Source organism: Mus pahari, chromosome 13, assembly GCF_900095145.1.
Source record: "Mus pahari chromosome 13, PAHARI_EIJ_v1.1, whole genome shotgun sequence".
NCBI classification, from domain to species: domain Eukaryota; kingdom Metazoa; phylum Chordata; class Mammalia; order Rodentia; family Muridae; genus Mus; species Mus pahari.
The window spans coordinates 1,210,681-1,227,333 of NC_034602.1; the positions used below are offsets into that span (position 1 = coordinate 1,210,681).

General features: G+C 36.0%; 1 protein-coding gene across 4 annotated transcripts in view; it reads right to left on the reverse strand.

The window, feature by feature from the left end:
- The window catches only part of Rtn4 (reticulon 4), a 49,369-nt gene that overhangs the window by 11,998 nt on the left and 20,718 nt on the right, over positions 1-16,653 (reverse strand). The window contains exon 1 of one of the 4 annotated variants that reach the window (XM_021210979.2): positions 13,753-14,059. The exons of the other annotated variants lie outside the window; for them this stretch is intronic. Coding sequence (XP_021066638.1) covers positions 13,753-13,786 — 34 coding nt within the window. The 5' untranslated portion in view covers positions 13,787-14,059. Of the gene's footprint in view, positions 1-13,752; positions 14,060-16,653 lie in introns of those variants that run through there. 4 annotated transcript variants of the gene reach the window in all.

The window sequence follows — 16,653 nt, forward strand, 5'->3', positions numbered from 1 at the left end:
AAAAAAAAAAAAAAAAAAAAAAAAAGCCAGGGAAACTGGCAGGACTCACATCTTCCCGAAGGTCTAATAATGTCATCTTTCCCCGTTGGGAATGCAAGGAAGGTAGTGAGGGTAGTGAGTGACATGACATAAGACAGCAGTGGCAGCATAATTCCTGTGAGGTTCCCTTGTGTGCTCTAACAGTGGGTTATATAAGCCCAGAGTCAAAGCTCTAGAGCTAGGTGACCTAGACTCGAACAGAAGCACCAAATTACTAACAATGTAACCTCAGGCAAGTTGCCAAACCCTCTACACTTCTAGCCTCATCATTAAACTATATATAAAAATAGGAATTGTCTCACTGAGATGGGATTCATTAAATGAGGAAAATGAATTGAGATTTTCCATCAATAAAATGATGTTAAAGTATTTAATATAGGACTCAGGATTATTAGTTATGTTACTAATATTGCCAAAAAAAAAAAAATCACTCTTATTTCTAGGTACTTAAGATATAAAAAGGGAAAACTTCAACATTATGATTAAGTTACTGACCTGAACTATGATGTTACACATAAACATGTCACTTTAAAAACTACACAGAAGCCAGGCATTGGTGGCGCATGCCTTTAATCCCAGCACTTGGGAGGCAGAGGCAGGCAGATTTCTGAGTTCAAGGCCAGCCTGGTCTACAGAGTGAGTTCCGGACAGCCAGGGCTACATAGAGAAACCCTGTATCGAAAAACAAAAACAAAACAAACAAACAAACAAACAAAAAACCCCACACGGGGAAAAGAAATAAAAGAATTTTAAAATGTAGATGTCTCAATGGAAAAAGTACTTGCTAATGATTCCCTGAAACCAAAGTGGAAGGAAGCAAATAAAGTTGACCCCTGACCTCCACACAGCATGCCTAAATACATATACACAATAATACATTTTAAGATAACACCAACCTAGAACTGAACAATCAGCGGACTTTTCTTCCAATTCATATCAAAATACTCATATAAAAACGAGTGGTCTCAAAGCACTCAAAGCCATTTGTTCATCTGTAGTATCCCTACTGGTAAGATTATCAAGGAAATGCACGTGCACTCAACTGTGCTTCACTACGAACATCCATCAAGGGCTGGTGAGATGGCTCAGCAGGTAAGAGCACCCACTGCTCTTCCTGAGCAGTGAAGGTCCTGAGCTCAAATCCCAGCAACCACATGGTGGCTCACAACCATCCATAATGAGATCTGATGCCCTCTTCTGGGGTGTCTGAAGACAGCTACAGTGTACTTACATATAGTAAATAAATAAATCTTAAAAAAAAAAAGAACACCCAACAACTGTTAAATCAAAACTGATCTTTCCAAGTGTCTGTGTACATGTGTAAAAACCAGAGAAAATTCAGAGGTTTAATGATTACTCAAGATTTATAATTAATCTACAGGCTTTATATTAGTGAATATAGTAAAAAGAAAAGGCTAAGTTCAGAGACCCACCTCCTAGCACTAGCTCTGCAACTGTGTAATTTAAAGTGAGACTTGAAACTCCATTGATTTAAGTTTTATCTTTAACAAAGTAAGTCTTCCAATTTCTTTTCCCTTCAAAAGCTAACATGATTTATACTTAATACAAAGTCCTACACTCAAATTATTTTTAGTGGGTCCTAATCAATAAACGTTTACTATTGGCATTAGCCTATGCCTATGCAGCTTTAAAATAGATCTCCTTTTAAGATCTATACTTCTGAGAATAAGAGGCTTAAATGTTTTAAACTAAACTTTCTCAGAAACATTATTATGTGCCAAACTAAAGGGTCACTTATGTGGATAAACTAAAGGGTCAGCATATTCAAGTTCTTCAGAATTTTGTACATCTGCATGTTTGATGAATGGGCAGAATATAGAACAAGAGTCACTGTATGTAAAATGAACCACAAAGACCAAGAAGGATGTCTGTGTGAAATTAAAAAGATATAGGATATTGTGCTAGTTAGGGTTTCTATTGCTAAGGTGAAACAACATGACAAAAGCAAGTTGGGGAGGAAAGGGTTTATTTGACTTATACTTTCACATTATAGACCATTATTGAAGTAAGTCAGTACAGGAACTCAAATAGGGCAGGAACCTGAAAATAGAAGCTGATACAGAAACCATGGAGTGGTGCTACTTACTGGCATACTCCTCATGGCTTGCTCAGTCTGCTTTCTTATAAAACCCAGGGCCAGAAACTCAGGGATAGGTCTGGGCACTCTCCCATGAATCACTACTTAAAATGCTCTACACACAATCTTATAGAAAGAAGTAATTCCTCAATTGAGGTTCTCTCCTCTCAGATTACTCTAGCTTGTGTTAAATTGACATATACTAGCCAGCATAGATACCTACATTTACAGCTGAGAGCAATACATTTAACAATTACTTCTCAGAGCCAAAAAGGTTTTTAAACAGTCACTTTTCATGTACTAGTGAATGAACTTAGCATGTGCATACCATGTGTGACAATCAGGGGATACTTATGGGAGTCAATTCTTCTTTATACCGTGTGGGTTCCAGGGATTGAATTCAGGAGGTCAGACTTGGTGCCACACACCTTTACCCACTGAGCTATCTCATTGTCCCATCAAGTTTTTGAAAATACCTTTTAAAAGTAGTATGAATTTGATAAAACTAGTATACATATAATGGAAACACTGGTCTGTAAAGAAAGATAAAGATGCCTAAAATGATGCTTGAAAAGAGAGTATTAAAAGAATCAAAAGAACAAGGCCAGCCTGGGCTACAACAGTGAATTTGAGAGACCAGTTTGGGCTACATATAAAACAAGCAAAACAAACAAAAACATGTCTAGCCATTAAGTCTGAAAAAAATCTACTAAATATTTTTCCTTCTTTAATATTGGATGAGTTTTAATATTAGACAAGTTTTACCTGTTTCTTTATGCATTTTTGTGCTACTTGAAACTGTCTCATTCTAGTAGCAACCACAATTTATAACCACAAAATACTGCCTTCATCCCCATTCAATGAGTGCTACAGTAGGATTTCCTACTATAAAGAACAACACCACGGACTGAGGAAGCAACTCAGTTGGTACGGGGGACCTAAATTAAATCCCCAAACACATAAAGGCCAACACAATAGCAAACACTTGTAATCCTCGTGTCAGGAAAGCAGAGAGAGGCAGATTCTAGGGCTCATTGGCCAAAAGGCCAACTCATATGACAGCTCCAGGCCAATAAGAGATCCTGTCTCTGAACCACCAGGCTGCCCTAGAGCCTCCAGAGCCACATACCACTATGTGCAGAGACATACACACTCATATACACAAAGAACAGTGCTGCGTGATAATTTAATAAGTGATCAGATGCAATCAGAACTTGTCAATAAATGTAAGAACTCTGAAAATCATACATGAAAGTTCAGATACCACATGAAAACACATGACTACCTCAAAACAAACGCCACGGATTGGTCAAGTTGAAGCAAGTCCTAGGAATGTGGCAGTTGAGATACTCTTGAGACCATTAGGGAAGTACAGTTAGGAGGTGAGACAGCTACACAGTGGTAGGTACACACAGGACAGAATACATCCTCCAAAGCACTGTGACAAGTACTAAAAAATTTTCAATCCCATTTTGTAAAAAGTTTGTCAGTGAAGCTGCAAAGAAAAAAAAAAAACACAAATTTCTAGCAAAAACAGTTGTCTGTTTTCATACTTGTCAAAAGTACTTTTTAGTTTTATATAGACTCTTTATGTTGGTTTTACTTTTTTAAAATTAGGAAGATTAAATTCACCCAAGAGCAGTGATTCTCCATGGGGAAAAAAAAAGGGGATACAAAAATCCCAAGAAATATCTACATGCCTCTGATAACTCATCAGAACCTTATATCATTAGTTAATTTAGAAATGTGTTCAATTCAGATACCCAAGTCAGACAAAGACATCAGTGGACAACTACAGATAAACATCCCATATGAACACAGAACAGTGATTTCACCATAATATTAACAAGTCAAAATCCTGCAATGCAAACAGGTTATAACATAGCTTAGGAGGATCTGTTCTGAGAATGCAAAGTTAGTGCAACATATGAATAACAACCCACACATACACTATAAAAACAAAATAGAAATAAGATACACTCGCCACAATAGTTGCATATAAAAGCATCTGATGAGGTCCAACAGTCAACAAAACAGCAAGAAAAAAAAAGAATTAGCCTCAAACTGATCAAAAATAAAATCTACAAAATCACAGTGAACATGGCGCAAGACTAGCATCTTCCCACTTAAAACTAGTAATAAGACAAGGGCAACCTCTCTGACACTTCACATCCATACATGTCCTGGAAGTTCTTGACCAGAATTTGGGCAATGAATGATTGGACAAAATGAAATTAAGGTATTTATAGCTAATATGATCTTATATTTAGAATTTCCTAAGGAAGCCTCAAAACAGCAACTAGAATTCCTAAGCAAGTCTAATGACATTGTGGGTACAACATCATACAAAGCCAACTGCATCTGACTTAACACAAACTTTCAAAAACACTGTTAACATTCACAAACAAACAAACAAACAAACAAATATAGCCAGGCGTGGTGGCGCACGCCTTTAATCCCAGCACTCGGGAGGCAGGTGAATTTCTGAGTTCGAGGCCAGCCTGGTCTATAAAGTGAGTTCCAGGACAGCCAGGACTACACAGAGAAACCCTGTCTCGGAAAAATAAATAAATAAATAAATAAGTAGATAGATAGATAGATAGATAGATAGATAGATAGATAGATAGATAGATGATAGTAATAATAATTCCTAGGAACATACATAGCTGAAAACAAATGAAATAAACTGAAAACTTACAGTTAAAAGAAATGAATGACTGAATTAAGCAGAAAGAGATCACATAGTCTTGGATGACATATAACATTCCTCTAATTAGTCCCAAGTACAAACCCCACCCCATCAAAACAAAAGCCCAGCTTGTGTCCCCAACAGGAACTGACAAGACAGCTGAAAATAAAAAAAAAAAATCTGGACTAACCAAAGCAATCCTGGAAAACAATAATAAAGTTAAAGGGCTCACAGTTCTCTGCAAAATTTCCTGCAAAGCTTTTAGTAACAAGAGAATGGCAAGCTAGAAGTCAGCTGGAGCTATATGCAAGCTTCTGTCTCAAAAAAAGAAAACAAAACATAAACCCGACCCTATAGTCATATACATGATTACACAGGAACATAAATGAAATACAATCAACTTTTATATTTATAGTCAGGTGAATTTGACAATGAAGCTAAGAACAACTGGATGTCCAATTGCAGGGGAATGCCACTGGATTCCCTAGATTCCTGTACTTTATATTACATGGAAGATTAACTTAATGGGGTAGAGAGATGGCTCAGCCATCAATGGTTCCCAAATCTCTCTAACTTCAGCTCCAGGGATCTGCTCACTCCAGCCACAGTCGCTTTCTGCATTCATGACAAACACACTATTAAAAATAACAAAATATTGTTTGAAACTCAAAACAGAATAAAAATCTAAAGATTGCAGTTTAAACTATAAAACGCTTTTAGGCGGTTGGCAAAACAGCTCAGTGCACCTACCACCAAGCTTGCTAAGACATTTTATCTCCTAGCCCCACATGGCGGAAGGCAAGAGTTAATCCCTATAAGCTGTCTTCTGACCTCTATACACACTCCTACACATGCTTACATGAGGGGTAGCTTTTTAAAACAACAATTTTGTTAAAAGAAAAAAGAAGGTGTACTTCGATCTTCAAGACTGTGTTTCTTAACATACGGTATTGGCATAAACACAAGAAAAGTAAATATACTGTGCCTCTTAAAATATTTTATGTTTCAAAGGACATAATGGAGAAGGTGAAGGCAACCTATAAAATGGGAGAAAATACAAAGTAAATATTTGATAAGGGATGCTAGAGAGAAGGCTCTTTTAGAAACATACAGGTTTGATTTCCATGACCCCATTGTGATTCACAACAATTTGTAAATGAAGTTTAGGGGACCCAGCTCCTCTACTGGCCACTATGGGCACCAGGGCAGACGTGTGATACACACAAACTCAGGCAGGCAGCACACTCACATGCAGGAAATTCTTATGAAAATATTGGATAAAGCATGTTTTTAAGGAAGTTTTTAACTCTTATGTAAAAGGTTCATAGAACACCCCTTTTTAAAGATCCAAGAAGAACTGAACAGTGATTTTCCCTTACAACTATGGGAAACACATAGGGGTTTATGCCAATCTACTTAAATAATTTAGAAAAAGGGATTTATTTACCTGCAGTTTTATCTTTGTTCACAAATTTTAAAAATATAGAAAACTTTGAATTATTTTGTATAGTGCACCTTACCTAACTAAAATTTAAAATTTAAAGGAACCCAGTTTTTCTTTCACTGACTCAGTACAAAGAAAGAAGAGCTGCCTACATTTGGTAATCACAGGCTGTCATCTGCTATAGCTAAAAATAGTGCTAGATCAAATGCCTAACATGCACAAGTCATCCTGTTACATTTTCCTTAAATGAATTTCCTTAAATTCAACTTAGCCTGAAGTCAGGTTTTAATTTTAAAGCTCTATTTTAAAAACAACTTTTTAAAAAAATAGAGAATAGTAAGCTCCTACCACCACTACATTTGACTCATTAATAATTCAAACCACTGATTGATTTATTTAGTTCATATAGCTTTCAATACAAAATGGGCTAGCAAACTGATATACATGACAAGTTGAATGACCAGAGTCTGATACCTGGGACCCACAGGACTCATAGACGTTATCCTTCGATCTTTACACACACACTGCAACATGGAGAGCCCACACACTTACACACATAAAAAAATTTTCATGTTGGGGGGCATCAATTAAAAAAAAAACAAAACAGAATAGAAAATATCCCTAACTTCACATTTCCAATTTCTCTAAACCATGGTATAATTTTCCCTTCATAGCAAAAATCCATACATTTAATACCATTCTAATTAAAGCTAAGTAACACTCCTTGCACAAAATTTGACAATTTTTAGTTATAAAAATTAGTTATAAAATTAGTTATAAAAGACTGCATACATGGAGTATAGGAGTCTATGCATATTCCTCATATTCTTACAGAAAATTTTTAATTTTGCAGAAAGGAGACATTCCCAAATTTGTTTCAATATTCAACTCTCATTTTCAGACATGCAAGGTGTCTGTTAACGTTTCATGGTTTTTCATATTTGAGTTGGTTTACACTTATACAAAATAAATAAGATGGTGTTACATACAAGAAAAGCCAGCAAATTAGTATTTTAGTGCCTTATTTTATTACACCTCACACATGCATACTAAGTAAATGTAAAAGCTATTAAACAGAACACACACACACACACACACACACACACACACACACACAGAGCACCTTACACACATAGTGAAAGTCAACCTTGACTATGATAAAGCAGAGAAAGATAATTTGGTCTCAGCACATAGCTCCAAGAATTTAAACAATGCTGGCTAAATTAAACTCAACACCCTTAACCCCAAATTCTAGCAACAGATGAGATTAAGTTAAAAAAAAAAAAAAAAAGAAAGAAAAAGTAAAGAGAATTCTATTAGACTGCTGAAATGTTCTTCCTACAGTCAAGTATGTAATCTAGTCCTTAAGAGAAATTATATCACAGGCTCAGTAGAAGTTTCATTAATACTAAGCTACTAACCACACCTACCTTTTTCCACAGTTGATAAGACTACTGCTATTTTTTTCTTAAGAGTGAGAACCAGGGGCTGGAGAGATGACTCAGCAGTTAAGGGCACTGAATGTTCTTCCAGAGGTCCTGAGGGCAATTCCCAGCAACCATATGGTGGCTCGCAAGCAACTGTAATGGGAATCTGATGCCCTCTTCTGGGGTGTTTGAAGACTGCTATCGTGTACTCATATACATAAAATAAATATTAAAAAAGATAGAGAGCCACAAAAAATAAGTAGTAAATGGTAACACATACAAAAAGCTGCCACAGTAAACTATGCATGGGTAAAATATCACAACATGGATCGATTTTTAACCTTTTCCTCATCACTCCTTGGTTGTTCTCATACAAACTATAAAATAAAGGCCTCACACTCCAGCTTTGTAGGTCTAAGCAAATAACTTAGCAAATAACCAAGCAGTTTTCTTGGTTTCCTTATCTACAAAACTAAATGGTTACCATAAATGTAAATGACAAGACTCATTATCTGCAGGTGAAATCTAAAATTCTTTTTAAGAAGTATCTACTTTTACATGTGTATTTTGCCTGCATTTAGTTTGTGCACCATGTATAACCTGGCACCTATGGAGGGCAGAAGAGGATGTAGGAGACCTTGAAACTTGGAACTGGAGTTACTTGGTTGTGAGTTGCCATGTGGATACTGGGAATCAAACCTGGGTCCTGTACAAGAGAAGCCAGTGCTTATAACTGCTCAGCTATCTTTCCGAACTCCTACGATTCTTAATTGTTCCATTGCTCCTTTAAGAAAAGGGAAAAGGAGAATCCTAAATCCCCAATTGGGGGAAAAAATGTGTTATTTTTATTAAGAAATATATGTACAAAGTTCAAGGCAAGGAATAAACCATTAAATCTGTCTGTCATTTTATAGAAAAATTATGCATGCCAACTAGGAGGCCCAGGAAGAAAGGACCATTTTTTTCCTTTAAGGAATGTTACAGACATAAAGCCCATATGTAATGGTAACAGAAGGCACAACTCAAAAGATGAGTTAAAAGAAGGCCAGCATCATGTCTATCTGGGAAGAATGGGTCTTAAAGACTGCATGATCAAAATAAAAATCGGAAGAAAAGGTGTAAGAGGTAAGATCAGAGAAATACAATAGCAGGCATGTTGATGGAGCAGGTCCTTCAGTGGCTTGGTGTGGGATGGGAGTAAGCTAGGACTGAGTCATGGAATGCCTTTATAATCAACCCAGGATCATCAGTATAAGTTGAACTTGAAAAGCAAAGAAAAACTCTTACAGTGGCACAATTACAACTGTTCTTTAAGAAGATAATTTTAATTCAGCCATCTCATGAAATAGATCAGTTAGCAGTCCTGATTTTAAAAAATACGAATATTCAGATTGGGGTAAATAAGGAAAGCAACAGAATAAATTTCCACCATTGGTCTCAATCCGTATCTCTTGAAGATTCTTTGTTATATTTTTCTATAACCGCTGAAAACACATATACATTCACTTTTGAAAAAAAAATGCAAACCTGTTTCTGTAATTTACTTAAAACTGATAAAAATTCCTAAAGTTGAAACCATCAGAATTAATTTTAGCCATGGCTCCCAGACAACCAATAACTCGTTGCTCAAATTAATCTTTCTGAAAAGCAATGCTGCAAACGTGTGCTAAGCTCAAATATTCATCAACTGAGCAATAACCATGAATAAGAACAGAATCTAATCTTACTCAATTTAACCAGCAACATATTAAAATGATGTAAGTGATTCTAAAGGTGGAAATATCTACTAAATTGTTCAAGATTACAGAATACAATGCATAATATAATGTTCTAATCCCTTACTTCATTATTAAAAAACAAAACCCAAAGCCATTCTCTATTTTCTACAACACACAGTCCTGCTACTTAACAACAATCCAAAAAAAAAAAAAAAAAAAAACCTAGAATAAGACAATGAAGGCCCAAGTTTCACTGGGTTTTAGCCAAGTTTAGAATTAAAAGCAGGTTTCTTCCTAAGATTGGCAGTTCTTAAAATTGGTTAATGACAAACTCCTCTCTCAGACTACCTCCTTCCTAGGCTCAAAAAGCTAAGTCAGGGATGGTGGCGCACGCCTTTAATCCCAGCATTTGGGAGGCAGAAGCAGGCTGATTTCTTGAGTTCGAGGCCAGCCTGGTCTACAAAGTGAGTTCCAGGACAGCCAGAGAGAGGGGGAGAGAGGAAGGGAGAGAAGCTAGCATTTCAGGAACCTGGGCAGGCTCTCTGCACACCCACCCCCACCCCTGTAGCCCCCCAACCCCCCACCCCCTGCTTAGCAGCACCACATACCTATACCTCAACCAATTTAAGCTTTCACAGAAACTGAAATGACTCCCAGGCAAGACTAGGAAGCCCTATAAAGAGTCCACAAGGGAAGAATGCACCAGATATGATGTTCTGAAGCCATTTTGTCATTAAGCATAATCAATCTGAATTTTAATGCTACTGAAACTTTTCACAAAGGTCATCTTAAAGCAGTTTAACTTCCCAATCTACAAACCCACTAGCAAAAAATGGGCAATACTGCACTTTCTCCTAAAATCTGACAGTCTGCAATCACTTTATCTTCATTCTCTACAGCCAGTCCTCTCCTGTTGGTGAAACCACTCTCCTGCTCTTCTGCTGTTAGAGCTAACTTTTCCTGATGCTCCATTAATGTAGGCTTTGATTCCCTATCTTCAGTTTTTTCAAAGATATCCTCACTTTGCATTTGTTTTGTAATCTTTATCATTGCTTGCTATTTCCATCACTTCAAATTCAAAGTGTCTAGAACTCAATCTGGCTTAAAAAAAAAAAAATCTACTGATGCTAAGCATAGTTGTGCATCGTGACTTCGAATTCAGGTAGTCTTGCAACCTATGATGAATATCAAGTACATCTTCACTTATTTTTCTCATATCTGTTACTTCCTTTTCATCCCCATTTCAGATGAGGTTCAAGGTATTCTTTTTTAGTTCCAGGCTACAATCATCCCAAACTCAGGTCTCTAGGTTCTCCTCCAGCTCATACTATACCACAGATGGCCTTCTGAACCCACCACTAATTATTATTACTGCCTACTTTATTTAAAGCATCAAACCAATACAACCTGGCCCAGAGCACCTTGTCATAAAACCCCAGAGAACCTCACAACTGGAACCCTATAAATCACACAACAGAATAAAAACTTAGAGGCAGTTTCTTACCTAGTCAAAATCAAAACATACTAGAACTAAGGTGTGAACCCTAGATTGTTTTCCAAATCTGCCCAATTATAAAATGATGATACCATATTGCCAGGCCCCGTAGAGCTTGTTTTGATAGAATGACAGGAATCTTTCTTGTGAACCAGAGAAGCTTCAGGAAATCTGACCTAGACCTTCTAATCTTCTATCATCTTTGATCCTACAAATCTATCTTTCAACTATTATCCTATACAGTCTACTCTATCCAGAAATTTCTAGTCACTGTATTAACAATATCTTCTTAGTGCTTATAAAGGAGGTGTGATTAGAAAGGAAGGAAAAACTATGGGGATGGAAAGGGAAAGGAGCTCCTTACCCTGGTGAAGCTTCTTAACAATGGTCAACTAAGAATCAAGAATTCCAACATAATTAACATTTGTAATTTTTTAGGAATCTCATCAAAAGCCCCATTTACAAACAAAAGGGCTTGTCCTAACCCCTGGTGCAACCTTAAACTCCTGACTTTATCTTATTAGGTTTGAGCCCACCCAAGGAACTATCATATCAGACAGTCTATAATCTCATATATAGAAAACGTTTCTGAGCAATCCTTTGAGATGTACCTTGAGAGCCACCAAAATGCACATGCCTGCTGCTAATTCCAATTCTTTGAGAACTGTGAGCACAGTATGCTGTATTTTCTTCCTAGGCACCTCTTTCTGCTAACCTCACCTCTTCTTTTGGTCCTAAAATTCTTTCCTGTGCTGTTGTCTAAAAAAGAACTTGCAGGTTGCCATGGGTTACTTGTGGAGTTGTCTCTGCTGCTGACATTACGTCATTCTTCCACCCAACTGACCTAGACTCGCAAGTCTTCCCATCTTAAGCTAAGTTTTCCATATAACCTCAATAATGAAATATTACAGATTTCATTTGTCAAAATATTCTAATGAACAGAAAATAGTAAGACTGTAACAATAACAATTATAATACTCTCTTTGCCTAAAGGACTAGATATCTAATAAGCAAAAACAAAATCACCCAAACAGCAAACACATTTAAAACTTCACCAAAACAAAAACAAAGCCAAACATGAAATAAGAATATTTGTTACTGCTAACAGCTTTGGGAAGGGAGTCTGAAAGCACAAGAATTCAGGAGGGGGGACCAGGCCTAAGTATATATGTATACTAAGTTTACCCAGACACCTCAGGTTAGGTTCCTCCTTCTAGGTTCCTCGCTTTTTCAAAGTAAGGAAAAAAACCATTCACCTCAGGCACCTCAGTGATTTCCAATTTAAATCTTACTATATAATCTTTGGCATCAGCAGCTGATACAGGAAACACTAAAATATAACAACACCTAGATAAGGAAAAAAATAGTTAAATTGGTCTGTTTTTCTCAGACAAGGGTTAAAAACAAAAGACACTAAAAGTATCAGCCGACCAGATTTACAAACAAATAAAGGAAGGATCAGCAGCGAGAATCAAGAGTGATTCTGAATTTGTTTAAGGGTCTTTAATAGTTAAATCTCTGATAAAAGACAGATTCTACTGCATCTTAATTTCTTTCTTTATATCCCTACATGATCTTATAAGAGCTTAACATTTTAATACTCTACAATTGACATTGTTCATGCAGAGACTTGAAAGTTGTAGAATGGGCCCTACTGTGGCTTCTCACCCACTTTATTATCTCAAGTATCTTTTTACTTACCCAAAACTAGCACACTGATTCACTTCATTTTTAATATTTATGGATAAGCTAAAGAAAAGTCCTTTTTTATTAAGCTCTTTAATGAAATCCTTTTTTAAAGCTCACAGCTGTTTTCCCCTTTATGTTGAATAAAAGACTCTTAACAAAGACTCATATGAATTCAATGTTAAAATCACCTTTCCCCCACATTTTTTTTTACTGACCGGTTTTGGTTTTGGTTTTAAAGCAGGTCACTGCAGCAATGTTTATCTCAGCCACTTAAAAACAGTTCTAACAATTTTTAAGACAACTTATTCTAGGCGGTCAGATAAGCAACTCACTCTTGCTTACTCTCTCTCTCAGTATCTTGGTCTCTCACTCACTCTTGCTTACTCCGTCTTCTCTCTCTCTCTCTCTCTCTCTCTCTCTCTCTCTCTCTCTCTCTCTCTCTCTCTATTATATAGCAGTTGTCAAGCTACAAAATAAAGTGCTGTTAAAATATTCAACAGTCGATATTTTACTACTACTTTGCAGGCTTAAATTCTTCACAATGAGCCACTGAGCTTTTAAAGAATCTGAGTTTTCAAGGGGGAGGAAGGGGATCAAGATCACTGGTTATTACAAGGACAAAGGTTAGTACTTTAAATTTGGGTGTACATTTAAAATTTAAATAAAAAATACATAAAAATTTAAATGCATTCAAGTAAGAACTTCAAATGTTCACTTTTGATTTTCAAAGATACAATGCAATTCTGCTACCTGCAAACCTACGAAAAGATCTCAGGCACACCAGCTGAGCTTTATTTAAAGTCATCATGAAATGCCATCACAAGACTATAGAAAAATGTATTGGTTATACATTCTACACACCAAAGTGACCAACAAATGAGATGTTAATCCCATACCAATTTCAACATGCAAGATTAGAAAAGAAACAACAGACAGGTCTAAAATTACTAAACCAAACACCAGTGAAAAAGAATATGACATCTTTCTGTACATAATCAACTGTAAAAATACCAGAGGCAGCTGTTTTATGTGAATCTTAAGCATTACATGATCACAGGCTTCACTTTCAATCCCGAGTATATCTAAACTACAAAGCTTACCCACAGATATCTTACTGGTTACATAAAAACGAGTAAAAGATTAAAAGACATACCCCTGTCCTTCCAATGTTTCTTTTGATCGTCCATTTCTTGCCACGATCTGCCCTCCAGCAGCAATTACAAATTATGCATACTAACAGAAAAGCTGTAAATTGCAAAATTCTCCCTGAGACATGAGATACCCGTTTGCTCAACCTAAGCCTGCAGTCCCGGCTGAACAACTGGAGTCACCTGATGTCTTCGGGGTGTGGAGCAAGCTGACGCAGTACAATCTGTAACTAGGCTACTAATACCCAGACATTAATGCTTTCCTTCTATCTGTTCATTGTCTTAGCCATTTGCTTGCTGATCATGCCAAATGGAGCTGCCTTTGCAGGGAAAGAGGCAGCTACTAAAAGAAAGGAAAAGACTCTCAACAGAGCCAACCACTAAATATACCTGAAACACACAGAACTAAGTCTGCACCCACAGACTTGACTTTTCTTTATTAGGGACAGTTCAATTGTGCTGCTGTCTTTCAGTTTTACTTGAAACTCTAAAATCAACAGTTAACCCACAAGACAGAAATGGACTAATCCAAATGGGTTAATAACTTCAATTTCAAGGTTGCAAACTGCCTTTTTTCTGGGTTTACTGAGGCTTAAAGAACTTATATTTTGCATCCTGGAAGGTATGATCAGGTTAAAAAAAAAAATCAACATAGTTATTTATGTTTATTAATTTAATTACCTCAGTGGAGACATTTTCAGTTTCAGTAACCTAAGCTTTTTTATTTCCTTTACATTTCTAAAAATCTAGATTCCTCCAAATCTAGATTAATTATTATTGCTCCAATTTAACCTTTTAATAAATACTCAACTACCTACCATTACAATAAATCTTTGGCTGGGAAAGAAACAGTCATGTACCAATAACTATATCATTTACCCCATGAAAATGGCATAATTTAATAGCCATAAAAATAAATGGTTCCAGAATTTCTAATTTTTTCAAAATTTATTAAACTTTCAGTTATTCCAGTGTATACTGTCTTTCTAATGTTCTACAACTGATTTTTACCTGATGCTAAATTTGCCTAAACAAGAAAAGGAAATGAACAGTGCCAATTCAATCAGCTAAGATATATTTAAATACATACGGCATACCAAGATGTAATGTATATAATCAATGCATAAAAGTACATGCATCTCATGACTGTAACCACACTGAAATGGGGACATCTTCCTGAAATTTTCTCACTATGTGGGCTGCAAAACCTTAAAGTGTTCAGAATGCCAATTATTCATTTTAAGTCCCTCTTGCACAATTATAAATAAAAGCAATTTTAAAAGAATTTTGAAGTATTTTCAGTTTAAGAACTAATGTGTAACTTTACTTGCTGAGACCTTATACGATATAATTATTCTGAGAACACTGTCACCGCCATATTATATCAAAGATGAAAATGTGTGACCTCTTCATATAACAGTTTAGCATCCAAAACTGTTCAAATACAGAATACTTCCAAGACAGTATTTTTTTTAAATGAACTCTTTCAAACTGAAAGACAAGGACGGGGAGTATAGTTAACTCCTAAAGTGTATGCCTAACAGGCTCAAGGCATGGGTTCTTACCTGAGCTCCACTAGAACAAAAACACCAGAAGACAATAGTTACCTTCAAGTTACATATTTTCTAAGGTATTCAGCATATATGTAACTCACATATTTATAATAATAAATAAATATAAGTGAAGATTTGTTTGCTAATTTTTAAGGTTCCAAAAATGTGTAATAATCCACTCATATGAATATTAAATGTACTTTCCATACTGTAAGCTTATATTTAAGAAAGCAAATTGGAAGTCTTAAGTTCAGTAAGTTTTTCAACCTTGCAGAATGATAATCAATTCTTTAGTTTTAGTTAATACAATTTATGGTAAGTACAGAGAAAACTAGCTAACTCATTGGTACCAGCTGACATTTTTACCCACTTCTTTCTCAGTGTTTTTAAACTGCAGTTTTTAAGTTAGCCAGGCAAAAATATTTTAATCTGAAAAGCCAACAAGCAAAATTTATGAGTACACAATTTATGGATCATACTTTCTCATCAAACTTCATCTAAATGGATTTAAATACCAACCTTTAAAGAATAAAATTCTCTTAAGAATAGTCCTCAAATAATACACATGGCAAACAAACTTGCAATATGATGCTTTGATTATTTGGTGAAGTATTCTATTTTCTTCTTACAGAATGCCAAAAGAAGAGTCACAGATCAAACTTTTAAATATAATGCTAAAAAATAAAACCAAAGACCTAGAAGTTCTCCCCAACTCACTTCTAAAGAGTACAATGATCTAAAATTACCTACTTTCAATGTCTCTCTTAACTTAGTCAAAACACTGTTTTTTACAATGCATGGTTAACTAAGAAAAATATAATTAAGTTCCTAATTTAAAAAAATCTCTGAAAGTGTTCATAAAAAAATAGTAATAAAGTAGCATGTGTGAGCATTTTTTTTTCTTTTTCTTTTTTCTTTTTGAGACAGGGTTTCTCTGTGTAGCCCTGTGTACTGGAAGACCAGGCTGATCTCAAACTCAGAAATCCACCTGCCTCTCTGCCTCCCAAGTACAAGTACAAGGCCAAGTGCAAGGCATGTGCATCCCAGGGAGCAATTTTTTTAAAAATAAAGTTTGTATCTATTTGGAAGGATTTTTTAAGCACAAGAGAACTGCCTCAAAGCAGATGTGAAAGCCCAGAATGGTACAGATCTTTAAACCAGCATGGGGAAAGCAGTCAGGTAGCATTCTCTTGAGTTCAAGGCCAGCTAACACTATATAGATATGTTTGTTTCAAAAAAGAAACAAAACAACCAGCAGGGCATGGTGGTGCACGCCTTTAATCCCAGCACTCGGGAGGCAGAGGCAGGCGGATTTCTGAGTTCGAGGCCAGCCTGGTCTACAAAGTGAGTTCC